Source organism: Lynx rufus, unplaced genomic scaffold (assembly GCF_022079265.1).
Source record: "Lynx rufus isolate CCGP_SWC_20201006 ecotype Redwood Valley unplaced genomic scaffold, mLynRuf1.p SCAF_2, whole genome shotgun sequence".
In the NCBI taxonomy this organism is placed as follows: domain Eukaryota; kingdom Metazoa; phylum Chordata; class Mammalia; order Carnivora; family Felidae; genus Lynx; species Lynx rufus.
Window position 1 is genome coordinate 65,622,629 of NW_025814834.1, and position 16,668 is coordinate 65,639,296.

A 16,668-nucleotide genomic window follows, 5' to 3' on the forward strand; every position below is an offset into this window, starting at 1 on the left:
ATACATTACACAATCATCTATTTTCTTTGCGAAGAACTGGCCTTGGGTTCTAGGGTATAGTAGAAATAACATAATTGGGGAATTGGACAAATAGTAATTCTAATCCCGGTTCTGACACTTAAAATCTTAGACCAGAATTTGTGAACCTCGGTTTCATTTCTTATAAACTGGGAAAACAATGTATTTTCCACATATTTCTTGTGAGTGCTAAAAAAGATAAAGGAAGTAAAACTGCATAGCACAGAATCTGGCATTTTAATTCACTGCTTAGCAAATGTTACCTCTCCCTTCTCTTCTAGGTGCTTCTGCACACCATTGCCTTTCCATGGGCATGACTTTTATTTAGGTTCAACCAAATGCCATCTGGCTGAGGCTAGGATCATCAAAAACTGATCTCAACGTGACTGAAATATAATGGATTCAGTTTGGGGCTGAATCAGAGACTTCCAGATTATGCACATAAACTAATGGGTTTTTTTGTGTAGACAGAAATGTTAATGGCAGTTTCCATGATTTTTTTTTTTTTTTTGGACAGAGAGCAGGGGGAGGGGCAGAAGAAGAGGGAGAGAGAATTTTAAGCAGGCTCCATGCCCAGTGCAGAGCCCAATGCAGGGCTCAATCTCACAACCCTGATCATGACCTGAGCCAAAACAAGCAGAGAAGCGTTATTAAATTCTTTATATGTAGGCTACCTTCATAATAGCATTAACATTTTTTTGTGTGTTTGTATTAAATAGTGGGATAATTTAGTTTTCTTAGTGCCCGATTTAAATATTCTGTTTTTTAGCACAGTATAAATACAAATTTGTCTTATGGTGTATTCTCCCAGTGCCTGTAAGATAAAAGTCTTCCAAAATAAAAAAAAATTGTTTACTAAATAACCCCTCTCTCACTAGGTACTTTCAAAATCAGTCTGTTTCCCCAAGAATCTTTTCTCCAATTTAGAACACTAATTTGTAGTAAAGTTCCCTAATGATCCAGCAGGGGGTGCTATCTAAGAGGACTGGCAGGAGGCACTGGAGTGATACTATTTATTTTGGAAGAGATCTAGCTACTTCTGTGATTTCTGTACATTCATTCAAAATCCGTGCTGCATCTAAAATGGATTTTAATGACTATGTAAAAACTTAAATGTCATTTAGAATTACAATATTGTTAATGAGTTTGGCACAGTCAGCCTTGTCTCTAAATAATTTGTAAAGAAGAATGTTAAGAGTAGCTATTTTAGAACGCCACCCTTCTTGGCTATTCTTTCTCTCTCTTTCTCTTTTGGTTAAATGAACAACTTTGCTAATTTGGAGATTATAATTATAAAAGAGTAACCTTATATTCCATTAAGCTATAAAGCTGCTACTAATAAAATGACTCATCAAACCCTGTGGATTGAAGGCCACAGATGATAGAACCCAACAAATTCTTTTGAATATGACTTTATTATGCTTTGGCTCTAAAATTGGTGGTCCTACTGAATCCTGCTGTTTCCTATAATCATAATTGGTTTAGCAGAGTGCCTACATTGCTAATCTCCCTCATTTCTATGTTGATTAAGCTACTCCTAATGGATTTAGTGCATACAGAGAAATGAGAAAAGCAAAAAAAAAATTTATACTGCCAGTGAATTTAAATGAACTATACATGAGACCAAGGAGGGCGGCATGCAGACCCACATTATTAAAATTTGAAATTAATTCCCAACCTTCCTGAGGAGAATAGCTATAGGTTAAATGATAATGATGGCAATAATAACACATTTATACTCTGCCTTATGGCTTACACGTAAATTATCTCTTTGACTTCTCTCTTAGATCCTCCGTGGTAGATGGCTATTCCCATTTTTCAGTTAAGGAAACTGAAGCTCAGGGAGGGGTTAAGATAGTAGCCCAAATTCACACAGCTAGTAAGTAGCAGCACTGAAGCTTCAATTCACAGCCTTGCCTTTGATTCACACTATGTGCTTTCTCTGCTTTATCCCACCACCCAGTGGTATTCTTGCATTACAGTGTAAGGAGAGTGTGCGAAGGGCAGACAAAAAGCACATTGCCTAATGCAAAACCACCAGGAGCAGCTTACATTGGCAGAGAAGCTGCGGCAGTCACCCCTGGAAACAGCAGCCTGGTACCTCGCCATCCGCTCCTTCAAGGACACCACCTCCTGGAGGTCTGACACACCCTCGCTCTGTGCAGCACTGTCTTCTGCAAACCCACTGGCAGGCTTATTAGGGCCAACGGTCACTGCAAACAAATGTAGCACGCTCAGATATGTGTTTCAGGCTTTGAAAAGAAAATACCATCACCTTATGAACAGTAAAGGCATTTAAAATATCTGCTCTCATAAAACAGACTGCATCATTTCACAACACTGTATTTGCAATGTCCCACAGTCTCCCTCTTTTCTTCAGGCTTTCAAGCAAAGCTACAAAATGCCTCTACAGAAGCATATGCTTATGAGAACATCAAACAAAAATATTGTCTCTCCTCCTACTCCTGTGATTATTCTGATGAAAGACAGTGATTTATTAAGAGCTTCATGATGTTAATAATGAACATTCCTGAGACACCGTGGGTTGAATTTAGGTTAAATGCAGTAAGAGCATTTTCTCATTTGCTTCTCTTGTTTAACAACCTCATGAGGTAGGTGCTATTATTTTCTAAAATTTATAGATAAGAAAATGGAGAGTCACAGTGGTTAAAAAACTTTCCCATGATCACACAATTACTTAGAGGCAGATGTGATGGGTGGACCAAATCTTTAGAATGTCTAAAAATTGCTCTTTGCTTGTCTCCCCACCCCTAACACTCAGGAGATGGATCTAGCCAAAATAAGCGATTGCCATGAGAATTATAGACTGTGGATTTATTTCCTTTATTCATAGAGACCTGTAATACATGAGAAAGAAATAATAGTACTGTTAGAAAAAGCTTTGTCAGTCACCCATTTCAGATGGCCTGATATTTCCCCATTTAAGCCATCTACTTGACAAAAATACAGGGTAACAGGAATTACATATTTGGAAACAGAGCAAAAGACTGATTGCATGATCACAGAATAACAGTTGTCAGAAACAGAAAGGTCCTAAATATCATATAGTCTTACCTAATCTAACGAGCTCCTTTTTGGCATAGGAAAACATGTCTAAATGTTTCCTTATGTGAAAGGAAGACAAGGGCTCTCGGTGGTTATGTGATTCTCCACGGTTTTTTAGTTATATGTGCCAGAGCTGGTCTCAAAACTAGATTTTCGTATTTAATCTAGTGTTCTTTGTTTGATGGTTTACTATTCACTGTTAAAGAACTCTAATTCCAAAATCATTGCAAGGGTTTTTTCTGGGACCAATCAGTGTATATATACGTACACATATATACACATGCATATGCATGGATGCATATATATTCATTACTCATTCATGCACTCCCTGCCTTTCATCTTAGGGCTGGTATTTTCTGGAGCTCGTAGAACAGGGCTCATTGGTATACTTTATTTGGATTGGTTTGATTTCATCACTGTAAACCATGGCCCAAACAATCCCAGGTAACAGATAACCAAGCTGTTTCTTTTCTTTTCTATTCTTCATACCTCCTCCCCCAGCTCCCACATTGAACCATCTTATAGAATCCTTTTGGTTAAGGTTTATGTATACAATAGCAGTTGAGAGCAACCTATGTGATCAGAAAAAATTAAAAATCGTTTGTGTTTTGGCTCCCTGAGTATCTGGTTTTCCACAGAGACTTCTTATTCAAATAAACATTTTCATATATTTCAGTTAAAATTGTAAATATGTTTTACTTAAAATGCTTTCAAAAATACAAAATATACAGGAATACAAAGTTGTGATTATGAATGCTATGATTGTACAACACTGATTTGTTCATAACAAATGTCAGTTATTTTTGAAATTCACCTGTCATTCAAAACCTCACATTCATACAAAAGTACATTCCTTCAGTTGATTCCGATAAGAAGACATTCTCCCATACCACTGAAAGTCTTTCACATGATAAAGAAAATACATCTCTATTTTCCCCTGTGGATTATCTATCTGCACAGACGAATTCAGTTTATATTCAACTGTACTATTACTTTGTTGTGAATGATTACTATATAGATTTTATTGAACATGACTCCCTAAAGTTTTTCCACATTAACACCCAAATTTCATTTTGTGTATTATTCATAAAAGATGTCATTCTTTTATTTATCTTAACAGAAAGTCACAGTTTATTTTTGCTAAAATTTACAGATGGTATTTACTTTTCAAATATTTGAGTTTTATCATTTTTCATCCTACTGCAAAATGCCCAAGACTAATGGTCAGGAAATCAGTGACCTGATTATTAAGAAATTTGTATTCCATTGCCTTATGGCCTTTCATTTTGATCACAGACAAGACAGTACATTTTAATCTCTCCATTTCTCCTTCCTATCTGTAACTTTGCCCACACAGGTAGTCATGGAGTAGAAACCTTACTTGAGTTAACAAACCGTGTCCATATTGTTTCCTAACCTTCTAAGTTAATACCTATCAATTTCTTCATCTGAAAAACAAGGTGATACTTCCTGCCCAGTGTACTATAAGGCAGTGTTTCCGTCTGCTCCTATCTTGAAACTGATGACAGTGGATGTAACTTTTTAAGGTTGAAAAGACAGCTTCTTTCCTAGGGATAAGTGAGGAAAAAAAACAGGGACGTTTGTCCCCTGATCTCCTACTGTGCTATTTCAGAAGGCTTGAATGCAATTGAGATTGGAGAACAGTGTAAAATGAGTTTAGGGAACCTTTAAAGAGAGAGGTGACAAAGAAGAATAAATAAAGATGCTCTTGTCACAAAACACCTATGGAAATATAGGGGGAAATTTGCATACCTGTAAGTATGTAAATCAGACTATGTAAGAACATGCCATAAGGCTAAAGTGGTCTGTGAAAAAGGAAGGGAAAAAACAAACTTTTCAAATGACTATTTCTGTTAGAAGGCATTATAAATATTAAGATCACAAAATCATTCTACTAGAAGTGACTTGTCTCTGGGGCTTAGTGGTAATTCATTGTGCAGATGAGTATGAAAATCCAAAGAAGTTCAGTGAATTCTCCCAAATCTCCAGAGTTAATGGCATAGCTGGACATAGACTCCATTGCACCCTAAATATTGAATGTTTTCTTTTGTTTGCTGATGAGAAAATAATTGCTAATCTACCCCAAATATTCATTCTTTGCATAATAGAATAAATCCTATAAAGCAGAAAGAACATATAATAAGTAAGCACTTTGGAAGAAAACAAAACACAAAAAATTATGAGGTGTTACCATGAAAACTATAACACACCAAGGATAAGAATGTCTTTTATAAGAATTCTGAGGTTCTTAGGAAAAATACTTATGTTATTATTTTTTGTAATATACTACAGATAGATCCACTTTCTATTTTCTTAAATCACGAGACTTAAATCATGTGGCTACAGATCTATTTTCTCGCTCTCCAAACATGCGCTTTTCCTCTGCAGTTTTTAAAAACAAAGTGACTAAATCAATCAACCAATAAAATTTGCCCAGTTACAGAACTTGTTATGTCTTCTTGAATTCTACTTTATATGGTAAGTCCGTGTTTAAAGCACTAAAAAAAAGCAAAGTAGTACAATATAAGAATGCTCTTCGTTTCTTGACCAATTATTCACATGCCTGTAGTCAGTCACAGAAGGATGACTATGCATCCTTGGCATCCTATGCATCCTGTGTTTCCTTGGAGTAAAATAATAGCTTTAAGAAGTCAGATGTAGGGGCGCCTGGGTGGCGCAGTCGGTTAAGCGTCTGACTTCGGCCAGGTCACGATCTCGCGGTCCGGGAGTTCGAGCCCCGCGTCAGGCTCTGGGCTGATGGCTCAGAGCCTGGAGCCTGTTTCCAATTCTGTGTCTCCCTCTCTCTCTGTCCCTCCCCCGTTCATGCTCTGTCTCTCTCTGTCCCAAAAATAAATAAACGTTGAAAAAAAAATTTTTTTTATAAAAAAAAGAAGTCAGATGTAGAAAACAATGAGAAATAGTCAATGTAATTAATACAATCTTGGATTTTCTTCTAATTTCACAGCTTCTATTATTAGTGAAAGAATTCTTAGAAATATGCACAGGCTAGTATTAACAGACATTTCAAAAGGGCCATTGTTACACTTATTATAAACCATTCTTCTAACCAGCTGTTCAGGAAATTTTAAATTTGGAATTCTGTGGTTTATAAAATGATATGCTCGCTCTTACAACATTAACAAATAACAAATCTATCTTCATTTCCCATTAAACAAATAATTGTCTAAAATCTGAAGTAACAAGTTATATATATAAACCTAAAATCTTCAAAGAGTAAGAACTTGGAGATAAAGGTCAATGGTTTGATACATAATGCTGGGATCAGTGTGTTGCTCAAAAATATGGTCAAAGTCAGAAAAATGTCTATTCAGAAATACCCAATGTGGCACAGTTCGCAAAGCCAAGTGCTTTGTCATGATCTTATTTCTAAAGCAAGATTCCATCTCAGCACATTTTCTAAATGTAATATTTCTTCTTCCTGTCAAAATATGAGAGGTACATTCCTAAACTGTAGTGGTGGATCAAGTTTTATGGAAAGGATGACCATGTTATGATACTATAATGGATATAATTGGATAAAAGATAGATATAAACACCAGATGCTTCAAAACTGGCTTGCACAAATACCGTTTAAATTTTTGTGAGTCACCTTATTTGTTTTCCCTTTTGCCTACCCAATATGGGTTACGTGGAAGTCTGTAGAATAAAGTTTAAGATACTTTGACCTCTGTATTTCACTGACAGACCAGTTGCTGGTGTTATGAAACTCATATTAGCTGTGTCTGATTTAAAGGAGGCACCTGGCTGAGGTAAAATCAGAAGAAAAGAAAGCTGTCAGAGATGAGAAAAGAGCCAGAGGTATTAAAGTGTTTAGAAGAATTAAAACACACACTGAAGGCAGTAAATAGAATAATATATGCTATAGCAATGTGAAAGGAGATGCCAGAGAACAGAGAGCAAAATCCAAACCTTACAATTACAGCATTGCAGTGAGAGGCTGGGGGAGTAAGCAGAACATATCATATATATTTGGGGAAAAATTGCTGAAAATAAAAATTTGGGCATAGATTTAAATTATTTACCATAATCCAGAAATAAAATTAAGTTTAAAACACCAATATAACAATAAATCCTTGTAAAACTTGAATGTTTTACATTCTTGTAAAATCTTGTAAAACAAGGAGAGAGAAAAGTTCTACAATTATCTAGACATGTGAAGAGTTTCTGTGATGAAAAAACAAAATTCAGACATCCTTAGATGCCCCCTTTATAACACTAAACACTAAAATCAGTTAGAAAATTGGATACTGGTTACTGAAATTTTAGTTCTGTGAGCTCAAGTCTATATGAATCCACTTTGGTACTCATGTGAGGCATCAACACAAAGTCAAACACAGTCCATGTGACAAAAGTCAGTCAGAAAGAAAGGGTTTACCATATAATACCTAAACAAGAAGGTAGAAATAAGATCAGATATAACAGTCATGAAAATAAACACAGGTCAAACGCCATACCAAAAGACAAACAAATAAATCCAACCATATGCCGCTCACAGGAAATAAACCTAAAACAAGACACAACATTTAAAAAGAAAATATTGGGCAAAAATGTAACAGGCAAATATAAAATGAAGAACAGTCATCATGGCTATATTCCTTTCGTGCAAAATAACATTAAAGACAAAGTGTACTAAATGAGATAGAGGGCCATTCAACAGACAGAAGATACTAATCCCACTGTGAAGCTGTAACCCTGTAGGCCTCTACATGCTGACTAGCATAGTACAACAACATATAAACACCATCAGTAATAAGAAAAAGGAGAGCTTTATGGGAATCTAACTGCTGTGGGTGACATTCACATATCTCCCTCCATCTTTGCCATATGAAATTTCAAAAGGAAATGATTTGCATTATATAATTAGGAAGGCTTATTTTAATATATTTACTCATTATCATTAAACAACTATCGGTTATCTACAGTAAGCATATGATACATTCACAATGCACCTTTCAATCTAGTTGGAAAGAAAGGCAGGAAATTATAACCCAAGAGTTAATAGGTTTGTACCAGCTAAGTTGGGAGCCTACGGGAGAGGACATAATCCACTCGGGTGTATCAATAAGCAGGTGTCAGGGCAAGCATCCTCAGAAGGGGGACATCTGCCCTGAAACATGAAGGAGCTGGCCATGTGACTATGTGGAAGAACAAAAGGGAGGAGACAGCAGCATTACCAATGAATCATGTTGGGGAAACTGGGTAATGATTTTGTGGAAAGCATCAAACAGTTCCTCATGTCACAGCATGTTACAGAGTATTAGATGGAGTTAAGAGTTAGATGGTTTTTAAAATGATAAAAAATCTTTAGAGAAGTAGCAAATGATTTCAGTTGGACTTTCTAAGCATAAAAAATTTAAAGTAAAAAATCTTTTAGTGGCTCAGTCGGTTAGGCGTCTGACTCTTGATTTAGCTCAGGTCACCAACTCATGGTTTGTGGGATCAAGCCCCCATGGGGCTCTGCACTGACAACGTGAAGCCTGCTTGGGATTCTCTCCCTCTCTCTCTGACCCTCCCTGGCTTCCACACGCTCTTTCTCTCTCAAAATAAATAAATAAACAAAAAAAATCTTTTAAACAAAAGTAATTATAAGACAAAAGGAAAAGTGGAGGGGCAATTGTAATAAATAAGCTAAAAGTGTTACTTTTTCAATAAAGTACACTGACAAGTCAGAAACAAAATTGTAGACATGACTGAAAATAAAGGCCTCAAAAGAATGATTCACAAATAAAAAATGATAGCAAATATGTATGAAATGGTTTCTATGTGTCAGACATTAATCCATTTAGTGCTCTCAACCACCCTATGAAGTAGAGACTATTTTTATTTTTTATCTCCGTTTTACAGATAAGGAAACAGAGACACAGGAAGCTTGCAAAACTTGCTCAAGATAGGTGGCTGGTGAATTTCAGAGCTGGAAGGGGAAGCCAGGCAGTCTGGCTCTAGGTTCTGTGACTTTACAATCTGTGCTACTTCTCAAGGAATACACGTGTCCAAAAACCAAAACCAAACCCAAACACTCACCTTCCCAGTAAACAGATGAAGCGAACTTCAAACAACAAGGAGACTGTTCTGTCATGAACTGACTCCTATTGCGTATATAATAAAAACATATAGAAACTAGTCCCAGAGAGCTAACCCAGTATATAATTATGACTCAAAAGAAATTCCAAGTTTTAATAGTAATTTGAACTCTTAAGCAAATAAACAAGAAGTTAATTTTTTTTTCTTTGCAATTGTCTAAAGTCAATCCAATAAATCTTTATTTAGTCCAAACTAAGAGCCAGGAAGAAAGTGAGCTGGTGGGCCACAAAGAAGCCCACAAAGCTGGTGCAAACACAGATATCAGCTTCAATGAGGCAAACACACTTTCAGTGATGCATCAATAGCCTTCCTGCTGTATTTTGGATGCGTTATAAAGAAGTCAACTGTTTAGTACTTGGAAAATTGATTTAGAACTAAATTGGGAGAGTGATGAACTAACTTCTATCAAATCTAAACATATGATCTATAATCCAGCTCAGACTCGTGTACAGGATATCATACTGATGGACACAGCACAGGCTCACAGCCATTAGCATGAATAAGTTTTCTGTAATTCTCAATATTTGCATATCCCTCAGCTAATAATAAAATTCATCTCTTTTAAACATTCATATTGCTGCTGCCAAGTCAAATTTGTAATCAATTTGAGTTTTATATATTTTACCCTCATTTGAATATTATAAAACCAAGAAGTAGATGGAGAATAAAATGAAAGAGCAAATGTACAGCCCAATCTTGCATTAATTTATAGTTCTTAAAAAAATACATGGAGAGGAAGGGCAAGGAGTAAAACGAGTGAAAGTGTGTGCCATGACAGCATAAAAACTGTACTGTGGCATCCATCCAGTATATGAGCAGAGTGAACCAGATTCCATTTTTAAAACTAGCCTCCGTATGGTCCTATTCCCTCCAAATGCACTGTGTTGTTGTGTATACACTTGTCACCTTCCCCCAAGTTTTTCATTCATTCGAGTTCATTTGATTACCATGCTTTATACATTAACAAAAACAGATAATCTCTCAGGGTAAGAAAAAGAATTAGTTTTTGCCTCCTTACTAACCCTTCCACCCTTCCCTAACCAGTACTCTCCCAGTTCACCAGATACTGGAAGAGATCCTGTACATCCAGTTGCCTGTGAGAGGAAGAAGACAAGATTCAGCAATGTTGTAAAGCAAAATATTGGTCCTCCAACAATGTTCACATACTAATCCCCAGAATCTGTGAATGTGTTATTCTACATGGCAAAGGGGACTTTGTAGATGTGATTAAGTTAAGAGTTTTGAGATGGGGAGATTATCCTGGATTATCCAGATGGGTTCCACATAGTCCCAAGGGTTCTCATAAGTTAAAGAGAGACGCAAGAAAGTCAGTCAGAAAGGAAAGGTGATGACAGAAGCAGAGGTAGGGTTGAGAGAGAGGGGGTGAGGGGGGCAGTGCAGATTGTACATTACTGGCTTTGAAAGCAGAGGACATGAGTTAATGAATGTCGACAGCTTCTAGAGGCTGGAAAAGGCAAGAAAACAGATCCCCCCACCCCCCTGGACCTTTTGGGAGGAGCTTGCCCCAGCCAACACCTTCACTTTGGCCCAGTGAAACCCATTTTGGATTTTGGAGCTCCAGAACAATAATATAACAAATTTGTGCCATTGTAAATTACTACTTTTGTGGTAATTTGTTACAGCAGCAATAGGAAGCTAATGCAAGCATCCACTCTACACGTACATACACCTGTCCATGTCAGAATTTACTACATGGTAGATTCTTTCTAAACATCTTTATTTATTTATTTATTTATTTTAATTTGAGAGAGAGAGAGAGAGAGAGAGCGAGCACACATGAATGGGGGAGAGTGCAGAGGGAGAGAGAGAATCCCAAGCAGGCTCCACGCTCAGTGTGGAGCCCAACGCAGGGCTCAATCCCACACCCCTGGAATCATGACCTGAGCTAAATCAAGAGTCAGATGCTCAACCAACTGAGCCACCCAGGCACTCCAGTAGATCCTTTTTAAGTCATATTTTAGTTCCAGGTCCCCCAAATCACACAGATTTATATACACAAACCACCTTGTGATAGAAACATCTTTGAAGTTATTCTTCATGCCCCAAAGAAGAAATGCCCATCTACTTATAGATAAGACTAAGTTTAAATGTCCATTTAGATTTTAATCTCTCTGAGTAAAAGAACTTCCCTTTCTAATTGTAGTAATGTATTATCATATAGACTTGTCCTGTTTTATGCAGCTCCTGGCGTCTCACAAGAAGTACTTCTGGTACTAAAGCAGTTAAGAACAAATAGAATTTAGTCAGAAATTAGATAATTATTAGTACAGTAATATTGCCAGTTTTGGGTATATTTGGACATTTAATCATATTGCTATTAAATATTTCAAATTAATTGCTTAGTGTAGTTAAAGAATTGCCCAGTTAAAAAATCAATAATTGAATAAAATGACTTAAATTTCTTTGAAATGGTCAAATAAATTAGAACCATTAAATGCCTATCAATGGTGCATAGTTTTACAACTTAGGTCTCATGTTAGACATTTCCCTAGCATAATCAAACGTATATTGCATTATAACAATGATAACTGCCTGTTAATGAGTATTGATTATGTGGTAAGCATTTTGCACGTATTCTTATACACCTACATTTTACATCTAATTCTTACAGCGACCGTATCTGATCGGTGGTATTATTTCCATTCAACTGATGAAGAAAGTAACATTTAAAAGATAAAATCATCTAGTAAGTGGCTGAGCCTGGAATTGAGTTCAAGTATTTCTGAACTACCTGTTCAACTCTACACAGTCTTTCATGTAAATATTTTTAATTAAAATATAACATTTATTATAAAATACATTTTAATTAAGGCTATGAATCCTTTCTGCTTCCTAAACATCTATACACAAATCCTTTCTAAACATTTATTTTAGTGCATGTAGGGATAAGTCAAGGGGAAACCAATAAAGTTGAATTTCTGTGACTCTAATTGGTTCTTTTTTCATCCTTATAAGCTTGAGTTTAGAATTAGAAATCGAAGTGAATTCCTCAATTATATTTCTTTGGTCACTACAGAGATCAAACTTGAGATGGGGTTTGGTATCGATCCACGCAAACAGGGAAATGACAGACTTGACTACAAGGGAAGAGAAATGCAAAGCAAGGGCCACTGCTCTAATTTTCTCTTGATCAATTCTGCTCCAGGGCATGGCAGGTGGTGTCCTGCTTCCACCACAGTGTCCTCTTGTTTGAATCTGCATCCCAAGTATACAATAAAAGTATCTGATAAACTCTCTTCCTAAGGCTTTAGTCATGCAGTTAATAAACATCTACCACCCATCTACCATGAGCCAAGCACAGTGCTCAAGGCTGGGCATGACCTAATCACCATTATATTCAGTCCTGCTCTACTTGAAGAGAGAAGAAAAGAAAAAAACCAGAGAGCTTCTCAGGAAATACAGTATTCTAAGAAGTGTTGATTTGGCCTTATCTCTAAAAACAGCAATACAACAGGTTGCATCATTTCAACATGCTGACTTCTGAATAAAACCAGCTCGCAGATGGCTCAGCCTGCTAAGGAAGCTGGCTTGACTGAAGACACACCAAATGTAGTTCTCTTTAGGTGGGGAATCTTGAGGAACTTGGTGGCACACACTCCACATCCCCACCCCCAAAACCATATTTGTTTATATGGAGATGACATAAGATGGATCAAGCTCAATCCTATTTGATGGGGTTAAAGAGCCACTTGTAGCCCACCATAGGCTCAATTTCCCTTTAGATTTCCCCCACTTAACCTGGGCAGTGAGTAGCTCCCTCCACTGTGCTCTCCCACCACTTAAAAATTACACTTCGATTTGCATGACATTACATTTTAGTGTATCTTTGAAGTTCCTCTGCCTGCCATATCCCCGCCCACCCTCCCACCTCCCACTGGGCTTCTGTCACCTTCCACCAACATGCAAGTTCCCCCAGCACAGGACAGAGCTAAGTTAATTTTGTAAACCTGTTTTACTCCAGGTTCTGTCTTGGGCTCTTATCCATCAGGAGGCAGACCCACACGCAGATCAACCATCCACTCTGGACCCAGAAGGCCCAATATTATTCTATCTCTGACATTCACTTTTGACTTTAAGCAAATTGCTTAACTTTTCTAAGCCTCTTTCTTCTTCCCTCTATCATGGGAATGATAACAGAACCTAGTGATTGCCTGTGAGGACTGAAGGAGATCTTATAAAGTAGTTTACATAATATCTTGCACACAGTAAATAATAAATGGTCACTAGCTGCCAGTCACCCTAGGTGTTATTATATCTCCTGCATGTAATTATGCAGGTAATCTGAGCTGGTACAAGTCTAAGAATAATAAAAGTTATGAAATTTCCCAAGGATCAAAGCTATAAGGAGAAAGGATAGGACTTGACTCTGATCCACCTAAATCTAAAGCCTTCTGTAAGGATATTCCATTCCTCTCTATAAACCTGGTATCTACCACGTTTCCTGAAACAAAGAGAGCACAGTAAATCATGAAGGAATGGAACTACACGATGAGATTCAAGCAAAGAAGATGGCATAGCCCTACTCATATGGCCACAGGCATGGAGAAAATATGTAAAGGAGAAGAAATTACTAACTCAATGAATATGATATTCAAACTGTATCTTGACACTAGCTCATGAACTGGTTCACCAGCAAGCAACAAGGCAGTCCTCTGAAAACCTAAAGCTCATGAAAACCACCCTTGTATACAGATCAACTGTTTCCTCCCAAAAAAACATTCCCCACATTTTCCCCTCTTCTACGTAATTTAGGTAAAGTCATGAAACCATCAGTCAGTTATTTAACATTTTTCATTTCCCTATGCAACTTCTGAACGGTTTGCATGGTGCAGTGAGCCATGGTCTGGACCAGCCAGGTGGTGAGGATGCAGCCACTCCCTGAGTCTCTGCTGCCCTGTGGCTGCCTGCTACAGGCAAGGAGAAGGGTCTTGGATTTTTCTCACTTGTGATCCATTACACTGTTGCTCTGCTAGGTAACTTTGCCTTGCTATGTACCTCTACTAAATACCTCTACTAAGTACCTTTATTTAGGTGTTAAATAATCCCTAAATAGAGGTGTTGCTATATTCATTTAATCTGAATGTAGGTATTCTTCCTACTTGAGTATTCCTTTTATTTAAATTGAATTCCATCCTTTTCTTCCGAAAGTCTCTATTGCAGAAAATCCCCAAATTTCATGTCATTCTACATTATTCCATGTCTGCTTGAGTTGCTACCTTTTTGATACTTTTCCTCACTATTTTCTTTTTTTTTTTTTTTAATTTTTTTTTTTTTCAACGTTTTATTTTATTTTTGGGACAGAGAGAGACAGAGCATGAACGGGGGAGGGGCAGAGAGAGAGGGAGACACAGAATCGGAAACAGGCTCCAGGCTCTGAGCCATCAGCCCAGAGCCCGACGCGGGGCTCGAACTCACGGACCGCGAGATCGTGACCTGGCTGAAGTCGGACGCTTAACCGACTGCGCCACCCAGGCGCCCCTCCTCACTATTTTCTAAAGTACTCCTTTTTTATTCCCACTGCTTCATTACTGCTTTTCCTTTTCACAAACTCCCTGTGATTACCCGTCTCCAAATCTCCTTTACGTGTGGCTCATTTACTAGTGGGCAGTACCTTTGTGAAGAGAATATCTTCCATCTTCTTTCTGGTTGTTTTTGTTTGTTTGTTTGTTTGTTTGTTTGTTTGTTTTAGTTAGGCTAGAACTTGAAAAATGGCAAGCAAATGTAATCACTTCTTAACCACAGAGAGAGAGTCATCAAAGTCAGTCTGTGATTAGCAGCAAATGTGTGTGCCTCTGAAAGGCAGTGCAGGAACAGACTAGTTAACATGTCCATCAGCACCTCTAAAACTGTCAGGACCTCCAGATTACACAAAGTGACTTCATTCTGAGGTCAGAGCAATTTGTTGGTAGATGGAGATGAGTCATGCATACTAGCTTAGAATCTGTCTTCCCTAAAATGGTCCACTTTTTTCTCTCATTGGTTTTGTAAAAATCCATATGAAGCTAGTTCATGTATACTGAACTGTTTTGTTGAGTTCCAAGTATGTTGAGGGCACTCAACAGGTCAAAAAATGAGCCACAGTAATATAATGGAGATGCTGAACCTTTACTAATTTGCAGCTTTGAGAAACATCCCATGGTGTGCCCATCTTTAAGTGGTTTGTTTGTAGGAGGCAGAGGTAGGGAAGTTAATTACTTCCCGACTATGACTTTAAATCATTTCTGTGCTAGTTGCATTCTGGAACAGCCAGAGGTTTCTGGATCTGTTTTTAGGAATTCCCCGATACTTTGCCCTCTTTCTAACTCTCACCTCTCTTCTAAGGTTAGCATGTGACAAAGGATATTAAAAGAAAGCCCAAATCATCAAATTCTGACTCTCACCAATTTAGACAACTGATGCTGTGGCAGCTTTTCTCCTACTAATCACCCTTTTCCTTTGAGTAATAAAATATATTTAAGCCTTTGTCTTACAGAAATTTAGTCTCCAAATTTACACCAACTCTTTTCAATGACCTTAAGGAAGTCTTTGTTTAAAAGTGCTTTCTCTGCCTAAGTCTACAAACTACAGTATCCTTTGATATGTTATTTTTTCTTTTAAAACTAATGGCCGATAGGCTTGATCAAAAAAAGGGAAACCACACTAATTCTACGTACTTTCTTTACTGAACATTATTTGGAAAAGCTAAGCAGTCGAGGGAAAAGAGAAAATGCTTTAATAATGTAACATACTGCTTGGTGAATAACTGACCCCTCTGGAAATAAATTCTGTCTTTCAGAGCAGTGATGTTCTTAGAAAAATTCCACTTTCTAAGAAAATGAATACTTTCAAAACGATGTGGGCTTTAATCATTTAACCTTGGGTAAGATGACAAAAATGCTAATGTTCAGCAGAAATGTTATGAATCTGGGGCACCTGGGTGGCTCAGTAGGTTAAGTGTGCAACTTCGGCTCAGGTCATCATCTCACAACTTGAGTTTGAGACTCACATCAGGCTCTGTGCTGACAGCTCAGAGCCTGGAGCCTGCTTTGGATTCTGTGTCTCTGTCTCTCTCTGCCCATCCCTCACTTGTGCTCTGTCTCTCTCTCTCAAAAATAAACATTAAAAAAAAAGAAATGTTATGAATCCATGTTTTTCTTACAAAAGCTATAGGTTCTACTAATGTGCTCTAAATTGAAAGGTAATTTGCATCTTGTTCAAATGTTTGTATCGTAACAACTACTTTCTCATTACTGTCCCTATAATTGTAGGGGGCGCTAAAAATGCTCTATATATTTTGAACAGTCTTTTAAATATAGAACAGGGATGTTTATAAAGTGTAATAATTTTAATGTATCAAAACTTTGAATCAGTCGGGTCCTGGGTTATTCTGTCACCAACAATTAACGTGCCCTACATGCCCTTTGCATATAAATGTGGACTGTAACTTCAAAAGAAAAAGAT

At 37.3% G+C, this 16,668-nt stretch overlaps 1 protein-coding gene across 2 annotated transcripts in view; it reads right to left on the bottom strand.

The window, feature by feature from the left end:
• XIRP2 (xin actin binding repeat containing 2) overlaps window positions 1-16,668 on the bottom strand; it is a 320,006-nt gene that overhangs the window by 47,867 nt on the left and 255,471 nt on the right. For both annotated transcript variants that reach the window (XM_047085514.1, XM_047085513.1), the window contains exon 3: window positions 2,071-2,231. In XM_047085514.1, the coding sequence (XP_046941470.1) occupies window positions 2,071-2,231 (161 nt within the window). The remainder of the gene's footprint in view (window positions 1-2,070; window positions 2,232-16,668) is intronic.